General features: G+C 41.0%; 2 protein-coding genes across 6 annotated transcripts in view; one reads left to right on the top strand and one right to left on the bottom strand.

Moving 5' to 3' along the window:
* ME1 (malic enzyme 1) overlaps positions 1 to 13815 on the top strand; it is a 113743-nt gene that overhangs the window by 40673 nt on the left and 59255 nt on the right. For both annotated transcript variants that reach the window (XM_083608236.1, XM_083608237.1), the window contains exons 4-5: positions 1409 to 1484; positions 4035 to 4196. In XM_083608236.1, the coding sequence (XP_083464362.1) occupies positions 1409 to 1484; positions 4035 to 4196 (238 nt within the window). The remainder of the gene's footprint in view (positions 1 to 1408; positions 1485 to 4034; positions 4197 to 13815) is intronic.
* The window catches only part of PRSS35 (serine protease 35), a 152821-nt gene that overhangs the window by 82757 nt on the left and 56249 nt on the right, over positions 1 to 13815 (bottom strand). The gene's annotated exons all lie outside the window — the stretch shown is intronic.

The raw sequence follows: 13815 nt of genomic DNA, 5'->3' as shown, positions 1-13815 counted from the left end.
TGCATTTTGCATACCATATTACAATCTCTCTAACTAGTTTTTAATGTTGATAAAAAAAATCTCCCAATTTGGACTCTTGCTATTTCAGCTTTCCTGTATACAGATGTATACAGTTATTAGTTTGGTTCACAGAACACATTTCCATTGTTCTTAGGAGTTCTATTTGCCACACTTATTTGCAATCTGTGAACTTTTTAAAAAGAAAGGTAAGAATTTTGAGTTTTAAATGATATCGCATAGCTATTCATGCCCGTTTGGGTGGGGGAAAGAAAAATAAATTGTCTTTTATTTTCCCTATCGCTTCTGAGCCTCCCACCTATTGCTGAGTAGGAGTGTGGCTAGGCCTGTTTTTCAAAACTGTGCCCTGCTCACTGTTTTGCATTGCCTTCCTTGCTTCTTGCCACTCTCTAATCCTGTTTTTGTGGGATGAGAGGAAGTTTCAGAATCATATTGGCTCTCCCCTTCAGAAGAGGGGCATTGCTTTTTAGAGTTCTTCCATGTCACCAGGTGCCATGGGCTGGTTTGCTCTTGCAGCAAAGTTGTTCCTAAGTTCCTAACATTATGGGAACAAATGATGTCCATTCACATATGTAAAAGTAAAGGGGTACACTTTTGGGGTATGGGCTGAACCTATTTCTCTTCTGGTGATCTCAGTGCCCGATGTAAGAAGCAAATATCGCCTTAGCTATGTCTCAGATTACAGTTTCTTTTATGTTGTCCATGGAACTCAATGAAATTCACAGGGAACCATGCCATCCTTAGTCTGTGTAACCCCATCCTGGGTTCCATTTTTTGGTCATGCTGTGGGAAGGAATGTTGGGAACTTGTGTTACGTCTGTAGCCTATTGTCATGATGTGTGGGTATGTGTATAGGAAGAAGAGGTAGGCATGAAATGCATTTCTGTGTGATCTGCACAGTCACATCCCCGCTACAGAAATTCCTGACATTGTTAGGCTGGGCTATCCCATGCATATTGACCTTACTGCAGTAGTGTCCCTGCTGGCTATGTCTAGCTTTTCCACATAGGAGTGCCAACCACTCACTTATATGGGAGAAACAAAATAAATAAATTCCTTCCAGTAGCACCTTCCAGTAGCACCTTAGAGACCAACTAAGGATGTTATTGGTATGAGCTTTCATGTGCATGCACACTTCTTCAGATATGGGAGAAAAAACCTAGATGTACATGTGTCTAAATTCATCCTCTGACACAGTGATATTCTGTGGAACACCCCCCCCCCCCAGTGACAATCAATTCTGCCTAGCCCTATCCTCGGTTCTTGGTTGTTTGTGTTTCCAGCATGTGTACATCATGTGTGTGTGCATATATGTGTGTGATAATGATTTAAAAAGAGAAAGCTTCATGCCTGAAAAGGCTAGTTTTAAATTTAAATCATTTTCTTACAGAGGACTCTTCATCACTCCCCATGATCGAGGACATGTTGGAACACTGCTTAAAGCATGGCCTGAAGCTGTCATCAAGGTAGGTTCTTTAGCTACAAGTAATATGTGTCAGGTCTCTGGATGACTAAAATAATAATATAAGCCAGAGCTGAACTATATGATTAGCAGAATGATCTGGTGTAGATTGTGAGTAGGTAGAGGACTGTATATTTGAATACCACCAAACAAAGTATTAATCCAAATGTATGTTATGAATCATTGGAAGTAAATTGAAAATCTAATCTATTACAAGTTTGCCACAAGTCCCTTACTACTACACATGAAATATTTATAAAAAGTGGCCACCTCAAGTAGTACATAGTTACTGATCTATGCAGAATACTAGTTTCCACAGTAGTCATTTTACTGTGGTTTTTTATGCCTTAAATCTTTAACATGGACCTCCCTCACTTTTTTCTTTTCACTATTGGAATTGAGGTCACTGTAGTATTTACACATTTGATAACAATTTATTTGGTTATTTAAAATATTTATATACCACTCTTCACCTAAATGATACCGGTGTGGTGTACAATATATACACCTAATGCAATAAAATCCACATACTAAAATATTGAAAAACATAATAAAATTCAAAGCACTGTAGCCAATAGAACCAAGCAAGGAATTAAGAGCCAGCAACACTTGGTTGAAAAGATGAGTTAAACAGGCACTAAAAACTCATCAAATTTGTTGCCTGCCTTAATTTAGAGGGATGGGAATTCCACAAGCTTGGTATTACTATGGGAAACTCTGTCCCCCAGGATGCTGCATAATTTGCCTCAGCAGGCAGTGGTACAACCAACAGAGCCTCCTATGAATATCTCAGCACATGGGAAGACATGTATGCATGTATGGGAGCAGGCATTCTTTCAGATATCCAGGCACAAAGTTGTTGTACAGGGGCATATGTGTTGTCTTCAATTTGGCTTGGTAGCAGTTTGGCAGCCATTGCATCTCCTTCAAGACTGGTGTAATATGATCATGGTAGTTGCCCCACTTGGCAGCCTAGCTTACCTCAGTTTGAACCAGCTTCAAGAGAAGCTGTGCATAGAGCATATTACAGTAATCCAGTCTTTAGGTTACCAACATGTGGGTCACTGTTGCTAGGCCACAGTGGTAGCTGCTTGGCACACCAGCCAAAGCTTATAAAATGTTCTGCTAGCCACTGAAGTCACTTGTGCCTCCAGCTACATTAACTAGTGCATCTTTCCATGTTCTGGCTACTGGGAGGTGGTAGTGACAATAGCCAATGGGTCTTACACCTCTTTCCAACTTATATGTTGTTTCCTTGTGGAGCCAGAACAGAATAGAACAGAAAATTTTCTATGGAATGCAGCACCGAATACTTGATTTTTAAATAACTATGACTGCATTCCTCAAGAATTTAGCAGAAGAAAAATTCATTAAAAGAAACTGAAACTATAGCACATAAAGCTGTACGCAAAGAGCATAGAGATTGTAATTTCCTGGGCCTTAATGTCCCCTTCTTTTTCACCAGTAACGTCTAATGGCTTTAAGCAATTTTCTTGTTCACATCATCTTATACAGTTTTTAAAAAGTTTATCCAGAAGACAAACCCAGACTTCTTTTGTCAGCAAAACAATCCTTAAATCGGAAAATATGAGTTGCTAGACCAGTACAGTGTAATTATTCAGACTTGTTATAGCAGTATGTTAGTCATGCATTGGTGCAAGTGTTTAGGATCAGGGTGCCAAGCTTTCTTTTCTTTCAATCACAGAAGCTGCTTCAGTATCAATGTTTGAGCAATTAATTAGAGTATCTGATTTTTTTTGGGGGGACGACTGTTAAAATGCTGCACCAATTACTTGGGTAGCAGTTTTTTAAAAATAGAAATAGAAACAAATGGCAGTTTTAAAAGAGGCATTCTGGCCAGAATACCTTTTCCAACATTACTTTGCTGCAGCACATATTTCCACCACCTAAGAATACTGAAAAATTTTAACCAACGGTTCCACTTCCATTCACAGAAGTGTCTTTTGTCTATTGGAGGATTCTGCAAGTGGAAGGGGAAGTTGCGCCTGCAGCCTCTTGTGCCCTCCCCCCCCCAATATCTGCACTAGGGAAGTAGAGAACCATCTAGAATAACGTGGAGGTGGCCCAGGCTTAGGGGTCTGCAAGAGGAAGGGAAAATGGTGAAAATCGCCTTCTCCTTTCTATTTGTGGAAACCTCTGTTAGATCAAAGACCCTTCCATGAATGGCAGGGCAAATTCATTTATTTACGACATTTCTATCCCACCTTTTTTCTTTAACATGGAACTCAGAACATGGGATTCTCTGACAGTTTCTCTTCAAGACATGGACCAGACCCTCCCCCCACTTTGCATCTATTTGTTTCTCATATGCAAATATAATGGATACATTATCATGGATACATTAATCAACTATAACTCTTGCAGTTACAATTTGTTTGCTCAGATAACAGCCCTAGAGAAAATGTAACACACCAAAGCAGTATGGAATGCTTTGCCACTGTTCTTAATTTGAATCAACCTATTTACGAACGGACATGAAAAGAGCTTAGGACACGTTTCCAATTTTACACTGCTTATACTGCTTTCCCTTTAGGCTATTGTGGTGACGGATGGAGAACGTATTCTTGGCCTTGGAGACCTTGGTTGTTATGGAATGGGCATCCCAGTGGGTAAACTAGCACTTTACACAGCATGCGGAGGAATGAAGCCCCAGGAGTGTCTGCCTGTTATGCTTGATGTGGGAACTGACAATGAGGTAACTGTTGTTTCATGCTGTCATGAACACTTGATATATTTCAAGGAAGAAACGGACAAAACTGTGCAATAGTATTTGCCTGTTCAGCTGAAAGGGTATGGTTAACATTCTTTCCCAGAAAAAAAAAATCTCACTCATTGCATGACAGTAGTTCTGATGTATATTTTAAACATTGTGTTGCAGTCCAGGCAATCAGTCTGTCTTTGTAGACTAGCCATTCTTCAACTTGGGTCTCCAGATGTTGTTGAACTACAAATCCCATCATGCCTTACCTCAGCTTGGGTTGGTGGGGTTATACTCCAATAATATTTGGAAAACCAATGTTGAAGAACACTGTCCTAATGCAAATTTAAAGGCTTTTGCTGCAGCAGTGTCCTGAGCAAGCTCCATGGGATACGGAGCGCAACACAAGGGAAGATACAATGTTTTGTCAAAGTCAAGTGTGCCAAGGACAAGTTGGGACTGGTGATGGCACACCTGTAAAATACTCCTTCATAGTGCGCCTGCTATAGTTTAATGCATTAGTATTTGGGATGGGTTTACCTCCTGGCACAAGAGGAAGGCTCAAGGAATGTCTTGTGCAAATAATGGGACAGCAGCACTACATTCTATGCTCTAGTTCCATCCATGTAGTTCCTACACTGAAAATAAATTTTCCAGCTGTTCCTGGTAGTGGTGACCTTATAATTTTATGAGCAGCACATTAGGAAACACTAGTTTGGATCCTAAGAACTGCAAATGGAGTTCTACTCACAGAATGGGATTTCCTTGCCGTTTCTTTTGGCTATTCCAAAAAATTGTACCTGAAGATTGTGGAATGCCTCCAGAAAGGCATGCAATGTGGTGTATCAGGGCCTTCAACAAAATAGGGAGGTTGGTGGAAATCAGAGACATCCTCTAGTGCAAGCAGAAGAACTGTTCACACTAAGATTTTACCGGATACAGACCACTGTATATGTGCAGTAATATTATATTACTCTTGCTTGAAAATAATAACATTTGTGAAGGTTATTTAACCCTAAAATCTGTCCTCATGATTGTATCCATTAAAAGAAAAATCCCCATGATTAGGAATGCCTGGGCACATGGCAATTTCTGTAAAGTGGGGTAATGATGTACATTATTGCAGAGCAAAACTTATGGAAATGATTTGTATAAGGCTATTTTAATAAACTCAGTTGTAGAAGGGGAATAGTGGAAATGGGATGTGATGAAATATTTTGGATGGTTTAAACTATGTAGTGATGAAAACGAATGCAAAAAACATCAAATGCTTTTGAAAACAGATCTGACCATTTACTGTCATTGTTCCAGAAAATAAGGAAAAATATAAAATTGCACGCAGTGGATTTCCCAGCCATTAAGACAGAGAGAATCTTGGAATTCAATTTGAAACAGGGAACAGATCAGTACAGTATGTTAGCCTGCTGTCACTGAAGCAGATAGTCTTAGAAGAGACTGAATTTATTAAAGCTAGTTGGGAATTTCCTGATGGAAACTATTTTGATTTCTTAAAAATACTGTGTTTCATTGAAACTGGAATGTTGCGATCTTATTATGCTGTGAAATGGAACTTCCAGTGGCAGGCAGAGCTGTCTAATTCCTAGTCAAAGGCTGCAAGCTTCAATACTGTTTCTACACAGTTTCTTTCACAGGGTTCCTATTATATTTTATTAGATGTTCCCAAGCCACAGACAAGTCCATACAGATAATTGTTATTTTAGTAGGAACAAAATGTTTCTGCACCGGAGCTTCTAGCTAGAGCTGGACCTACATGAATCACCTTCTCTAGGTGGTGGATTACATAAGAGGAGCAATTTATCTGCCTCCAGCCTCCATGTACATAATTATTAGTTCCAGCCCAGGATGCACAGGATGTGTGAACAGACCTTCGGCTATAGGGTGGTATATAAATTCAATAAATAATAAAAATAATTATGTGTGAAAATATTGAAAGGCAGCCCAGACCTGTTTCATGAATGTTGGATTTGGACCGAAAGCACCAAATCAAAAGTATTTCTGTGTGGAAGCAGCCAGTAAGATTTGAGGCCAGGTAGCAACTGTGCACCTGTTCTCCTTTCAGCCTTGGATAACGTGAAGAAAAACCTAACCACAAGGGACTTAAAGATTCAGGTGTAATGCAGTATTCTTTTTCTACTCCCAAGTCATAAGGGTTATGCAAAGCACTGCCTTGCTTCAAATACTGTATTGCAAACAACTTTTTGTCTTCTCTTCTTGCCTTGAAAATTAGTATAGGGATCAAATGGAGAATTTCTTTTTGACATCTCTGTGCTCAAGGAGAGAGGTTTTGGTAGTATGTATTACCTCTTTCTTGGAGGCTGAGCTGGTATTAGAATTTAAAACATAAGAGTTGCAATGGGACTCAGCATACCAAATTTCATTCCAGTATCTCAGTTGGAAGAGTTATTGCATTACGGCCAAATAACTCTACAATCAAATGGGATGCCAAGTGGGCATGTTCAGCCAACAATTTTGATTGAACTTGGGAGTTTTGGTCAGAAGGCAGTTGAGGGACAGTAGTCTTGAAAACAATCATCTCAAGTAAGAGGGTGCATGTGTATTTTTCAAACTTAGGACTTTATAACTCAGACACCTGTACTACTACTACTACTACTACTACTACTACTACTAATAGTAATATCATTATTTATACACCACCCATCTGGCTGGGTTTCCCCAGCCACTCTGGGAGGCTTACAGCATATAAAAAACATAGTAAAATATCAGATATTAAAAACTTCCCGATACAGGATGTCTTCCAAAAGCTGCCTTCAGATGTCTTCCAGAAGTTACCAGTATGTAGTTCTTTATGTCCTTATCTCCCCACACACACCCACACCCAGTCCCCCCAAAACAGTACTTCTGTCTTATAAGGATTCAACCTCAATCCATTAACCTCCATCCATCCTCCAACCGCCTCCAGACACTCACATAGGACATTCACTGCCTTCACTGGTTCCAATTTAAGAGAGAAGTAGAGCTGGGTATCATCCGCATACTGATGAACACCAAGCCTAAACCCCCTGATGTTCTCTCCCAGCGGCTTCATATACATGTTGAAAAGCATGGGGGAGAGAATGGAACCCTGAGGTATCCCACACGTGAAAGCCCAGGGGACTGAACACTCATCCCCCAACATCACTTTTTGGACTCGACCTAGGAGGAAGGAACAGAACCACTGTATAACAGTGCCCTCAACTCCCAACCCTTCTGGCCGGTCCAGAATGATACCATGGTCAACAGTATCAAAAGCCACTGGGAGATCCAGCAGAACTAGGAAACAGCTTTGACCTTTGTCCCTAGCCCACTGGAGATCATCGACCAGCGCAACCAAGGCAATTTCAGTCCCATAATGAGGCTTGAATCCTGATGGGAAGGGATCCAAATGGTTGGCATCCTCCAAGCATGCCTGGTATTGTTCAGCAATTGCCCACACAACCACCTTGCCCAAGAATGGAAGATTTGAGACTGGGCAATAGTTGGCAGGTCTAAAGATGTTTTTTTTAAGAAACTGCTTCTTTCAGCAGGTCTGGGAAGACTCCCGCACAGAGGGAAGCATTCCTCATCCCGTGGAGCCCATTGCTCAGCCCTTCTCAGCTCACTTTTATGAGCCAGGGTGGGTATGGGTCAAGGAGACAGGTGGTCAGTTTCACTCCTCAAAGCAGCCTGTCCATGTCCTTCGAGGTAACAGATCAGAATTGATCCCATGCAACTTGACTAGTCAGGACTCTAGCACTCTCCCACCCCAGCCCTACTCCCACAGTCTACCTCTTTCCGAATCTGAGCAACTTTAACTGCAAAGAAGTTTGCAAAATCATTGCAGGAAATCTTAGGGTCCTCATCAGGCAAAGGTGGTTCCATTAGATTGTGAGCCACCTGAAAGAGTCTCCTGCTGCTGTTTTCTGCAGATGCAATAGATGCGGCGAAGAAGATGTTCTTCTTGGTAGGCTCAACGTTGAGCTCTAACCCATGTTTGGTCGGATTCAGAATGAGTTTTCCGCCCCTGGTGCTCTAGCCATCTCAGCGATTGTTTCATCTACCTCAGCTCTGGGGTAAACCACAAGGCCGTCAGGACTGCATGTAATTGGAGAGGGCACTTCGGAGCCAGACAGTAAATAGCCCTGGCTAACTCTGTATTCCAGCGGGCCACCAGGGAATCAGCTGAGAGGCAATCAACATGGGATAAAACATCCCCAACCACTCTCTGGAAAGCATTTGGATCCATTAAGTGTTGGAGGTGGACCATTTGAATCCGTCCCACCTCCCTGTGAAGAAGAAGGGTCTCGGAGAAATCTAGTTGCTCCAGGAAGTGATCTGATCATGGCACTTCTTGTGTTTCACTTTTACTTAATGTCAGATCACCCATGTCCATAAAGCTGAACACCAGGGCTAAGGCATGTCTGAGGCTATGGGTCGGGCCAAACTTATTCAGGGACAGCTCTGTGGAGGCCATTCTTTCCAAGAAGTCCCAAGTGGCCCCTAGTAAGGTTGGCATGGATGTTAAAATTCCCTAGGAAAACCAAACCAGGAGAACAATCACCATGGCCTGAAACAGCTCAGGCAGGGAATCCGTGGTGCAGCGGGGAGGTCGGTACACCAATAGTAATTCTGTACTGCCCCTGTTGCCCAACTTCCAGAACATGCACTCAGAAAACTGAGTCTCCCCAATAGGATGCCTGGTGCAAACTAAAGACTTCCTAAAAATCACTGTAAAGACTGTGTTCATGGAAGACAATCTTACTCGGCTACAAGTGATTGCAGAAGAAGAAGAAGAAGAAGAAGAAGAAGAAGAAGAAGAAGAAGAAGAAGAAGAAGAAGAAGAAGAAGAAGAAGAAGAAGCAGCAGCAGCTGCTGCTGCTGCTTCACCCACTGCACTAGGATTGAAGTATTAAGATGCCACCCTCCAAGACCCCTCACTAGCTGAGTCAAGTAAACAACGACCCCAAGTTTGGATTGTGGTTTGCTTCTCCTGTGCACTAGGAGACAGGAGCAAAGTGGGTGCAATAAGCACATTTATGCTAAACCATTAACTGTAGTTCATGGTGATGTCCAAATACACTCTACTGTTGTTTCCTCATGGGACTGACAGATACAATTGATGTTAAAGATAGCTGTTATTTTCTTTAGAAAATAATGTATAATTTATATAAATTAAACTTCACAAAATTTGGAACATCTTAATGTAATACAGTCTTTATACCATGTTTGTCCAAATATATTTTTTACATTGAATTAGGTCAGAGTGTTCCTAAACCCAAGAGTGAATCGTTCCAAAGAAGAAGAAAAATCAAAGGATATAAAATTACAATGAGTGTTATCCAATTGTGAACGTACTAAGTAAAATAGCACATGGAAACGCCAGTGCACATATTACCTGGAATGTGTTTTATTACACATGTGTGCGGGAGGGAAATGTAGACTTTAAGTGCTTCCTTGATGTCTTCTCTCTCTCTCTCTCTCTCTCTCTCTCTCTCTCTCTCTCTCACACACACACACACACACACACACACCCCTCTGAGATTGCTGACTTTGTGTTTTATTTAAACAAGACAATATTTATAAAGAATCTACATGTTTTTGAAATGTGGCAAATAAAACGTGTGAATATTATCAAGTCAATGCACGGCCTGCACTGTTATCCCTTCCCCTCATTGTAGGACTTGTACCGTGATACTCATATCTGTATGCATGACTGAGATGGTGCAGTTTTGAAATAAATTGCAGGTATAGCTGTGGATTGGTATGGATATGCCACTTCCCACGCTCTTGTTTGTGGGTGTAGCAAGTATTCTGTTAGGCCTGTTTAACACAATGCTTTTAACTTAAGCGAACTACTAGATGTGGCTGCTGGAAGCATTTTATATTGAGGAGCCTTCAAAATGATAAACAGCAGAAGGCTGCTGTAGTATGAGGTGTCACTGGACCATTTCCATGCACAGACGCTGCAGTATTCTAGGGATGGGAAGCAGGAACCTATCATGGGGACCTCTAAAATGAAGAACCAGATACATACTACAAGCTGCCACGTGTTTTAATCTGGTTTTAGCTTTTTACTCATTTTAATTGCTTTTGAACATTTCAAATACTTGTTTTAACTATTTTTTCTGATAATTTTGTTGTCTTATTTTTTTTATAAACCACTTTGAGGTTTTATTATAATCAGGCAGTATATAAATGCTGTTGAAATAAACAAGAACAAAAATAATAAATAACATACTTCAAATCCTTTTAAGCAGTTTTCACCCAAGAGACCATTCCTTCCCTTTGAAAATCTTCCTCTTTGTATGAAATACAAGTGGAATAAAATGGAAAGCATATAGTTTTTGTAGAAAAAACATACTAGAGCAAAAACTATGATCCAGGAGGTTTCTATATTTTTTAACTAATACAACTTGTCATTTATATAGCAATAGCAGACGCAGTATATCAGCAATGCGTATAACAGGTGTGCAAAGTATTCTCCTGTTGCAGAGGGGGTTTAGTGGACTAAGGTTTTGAAAATAGTGGCTCGACAGAAGCCACATACTGAGTTGATAACTAAAATGACATTTCAACCAGGGTTTCCCAGATTATGCTGAAAAAGTGGCTCGACAGAAGCCACATACTGAGTTGATAACTAAAATGACATTTCAACCAGGGTTTCCCAGATTATGCTGAAAATTTAGCCACTATTCCACACCACCTCTCAAACTACTGTAGCAACATATTATCACTACATTTGAGGCTTCATATGGAGCAGACTGAAGTGATAGACTACTAAGGTGGTATAATAGATTATGCCATTTCAGACTTCAGGTGGCAGATAACACTGTGAATGTTTGTTGATAGAAACCTACTGCAAATAGAAAACCAATTCATGCATCACCCCAAAAGACAAAAATGCATCACTAGAAAATCAGCACAAAAGGGGACACAAAGGTGCATAAAATTCACATCTGCTAATTTCTGTATCGGGACGCTGGTGGCGCTGTGGGTAAAACCTCAGCGCCTAGGACTTGCTGATCGTCAGGTCGGCGGTTCGAGCCCCCGCGGCGGGGTGCGCTCCCGTTGCTCGGTCCCAGCGCCTGCCAACCTAGCAGTTCGAAAGCACCCCCGGGTGCAAGTAGATAAATAGGGACCGCTTACTAGTGGGAAGGTAAACGGCGTTTCCGTGTGCTGCGCTGGCTCGCCAGATGCAGCTTGCCATGCTGGCCACGTGACCCGGAAGTGTCCTCGGACAGCGCTGGCCCCCGGCCTCTTAAGTGAGATGGGCGCACAACCCTAGAGTCGGACACGACTGGCCCGTACGGGCAGGGGTACCTTTACCTTTTTAATTTCTGTATAGATATAAATTCAGAAATAATTACTGTAATTTAAATAGTAATATAATACATCTCATAATAATGGAAAAGGCTTCAGCCAGCTAACCTGTGCGCCTGCTCAGTCTGCTGTTTAGGTGCTAGCTGTGGATGAACAACTTTAAGGCCCCATTTAATTCATCTCCGTGTGCAGACCAGGCTACTGTTTAGGAATAGTTATTTATACTTGCCACATGCCAGCATAATGTCAAAATTGGTAGGCGGTTTCTAACTTTCAGCTGCATTATCTACATTATGCTAATACTATTTGTTGCTAACATAGAAGACCTTTGGCTGACTTACTTTGTTAGCTGCTAACTTGGCAACTGATTATTTTCAGTAAACTGCCAGAGATTTTACAAATTCTTCTTGATGTTTATTAATCTCTTATTTTTGATGCTCTTTTTTGAAGAGCTCTCAAACATTCACAACTGTAATGCAGTAAATGGCAATTTCTGTATTTCTTTTAGCTCAGGGGTATCGGGAACTTAGAAGCTTAGTGATAAATCTAGATTAAACAACATGCACATGTATCAGTTTCATGTTAACTCTACTATAACAGCCAGTCTTTTATGAGCAAAAATGTAGCACTGAAAACAGTCTTTGAGCAAGTTTGGTTTGCCTTTTTTTTTTTAAGCATCAAAGTATGTCCTATGAATTCATAGCTTTCAACTTCTCAACTACTGTAAGTCTAATGTAACTTACAGCGCACTGCTGCTAAAGCATATAAAAAGCGATCAAACAGAAAAGGGCAAATAACTGAAACTGCAGATCTCTGAATGGAAAAGTCAAATTCAGTAGCAACAGATCCTGCTGTTTTAAAGCAACATTGATGAAAAGATAGTTTACTTTCGAGGAAGACAACTTGTGTAAATCTACATCACAAGATTAATATATTGTCAGAATTTCTTCCATGGCCACCTGGTCATGGCCAGGTCCGCTTTACTTTTATACCTTGCATGTTGATTGCATTATCTGGGCTTGACAAGGCATGTTACCCACACCTACTCCCTGAGCTAGCAAGCTCCACCTGGGCTGTAAATGGAATGTAATTAGAGTAAAGGAAATGTGTGTGTGTGTGTGTGTGTGTGTGTGTGTGTGTTCTATCACACAGGAACACACCCATGTGTCATGTCCAGTACTTGCCTTAGACTAGTGAATTCCTAGAAAGAATCAAGTCACCTTGAGTCAGACAGTGGTCGGTGGGCCCAATCTGTACTGAACTCCTCAGCATGAGCTGGTGACATTTTTGTCTTGGGCTCTGATCTTCATGATGTATATAAGGCAAATTTTTTTTACAAATCTGCCCTAAATGAGAGTTCATGTAGTAGTGAAAAATATCCATACTGCTGTATACCTAGCAGAAATCTGAGTGAGGCATGTGAGCATGACATCTGCCCAGACTGTGTATATGTGGCGGACATAGGGAACATATGGTTGTGGTGGGCTATGCCCAGTCTGCATGGCGTAGCTCACAGCATGCATAGAAACCTGGATAGCCTGCTATGTGCATGGCTCATTCCAAGCTCTCCAACAGATAGGCACTTCATTGTGTCATCATTGCAGCAAAATTGTGAATGAAATGTGCCTGCCCAGGAGCATCTAGTGTACAGCAAAATTATTTAGATTTTGGTTAGTTGGGTTGCTGTCCTAATGTGCCAGAACCCTCAGATTTTGAGAAGCAACTCAAGATGTATGTTTTGAACTTGTGCATGGTAATACAATGTTAGGTGTGCAGATAGATGGCTGTAAAGATTTGGAAGTTGGGCCTATTTTGAGCCACAGGCTTGCAGTGGGCATTGGAAAGTTAGCTTCACATCAGCACAACTCTGAAACATATTGGCAGCTTTCATGAGAAGATTCAAAGGGGACTTGTGTTCTCAGGTTTTCCACAGAAACAGCAAGAGTACTCATGTTGCTTCAATTACTTTGGCAGTACTTTACAGGCAATGTACAGTAAATTTTGGAAGTCTCCACTACTAAATTCAAGTCCAACTACTTATCAAAGTACTTATACCTGGCAGGAACCTCAGCTGGACTGTAAGCTGGCCATCCTAAAATCACTCACAGTTCTATTGGTTACAAAAACTATTTAGGATTTGGACCACTGAAATCAATGGGTCTGCTATTCATGAAATGTTTATAAGTTTAGCTTTTAGAGTCTGACACCAGAAAGTTGTCAACACTTTAGTGTGAATAAATGAGCACATTTCCTAAATGCTTTCCTGGAGCTTTATGAAACTTGGCTTCAGTGCATTTTG

This window comes from Podarcis filfolensis (assembly GCF_964270895.1).
Source record: "Podarcis filfolensis genome assembly, chromosome: 3".
NCBI lineage: Eukaryota > Metazoa > Chordata > Lepidosauria > Squamata > Lacertidae > Podarcis > Podarcis filfolensis.
The sequence above is the reverse complement of the archived record's forward strand: the minus strand, read 5'-3'. Positions and strand labels throughout refer to the sequence as shown.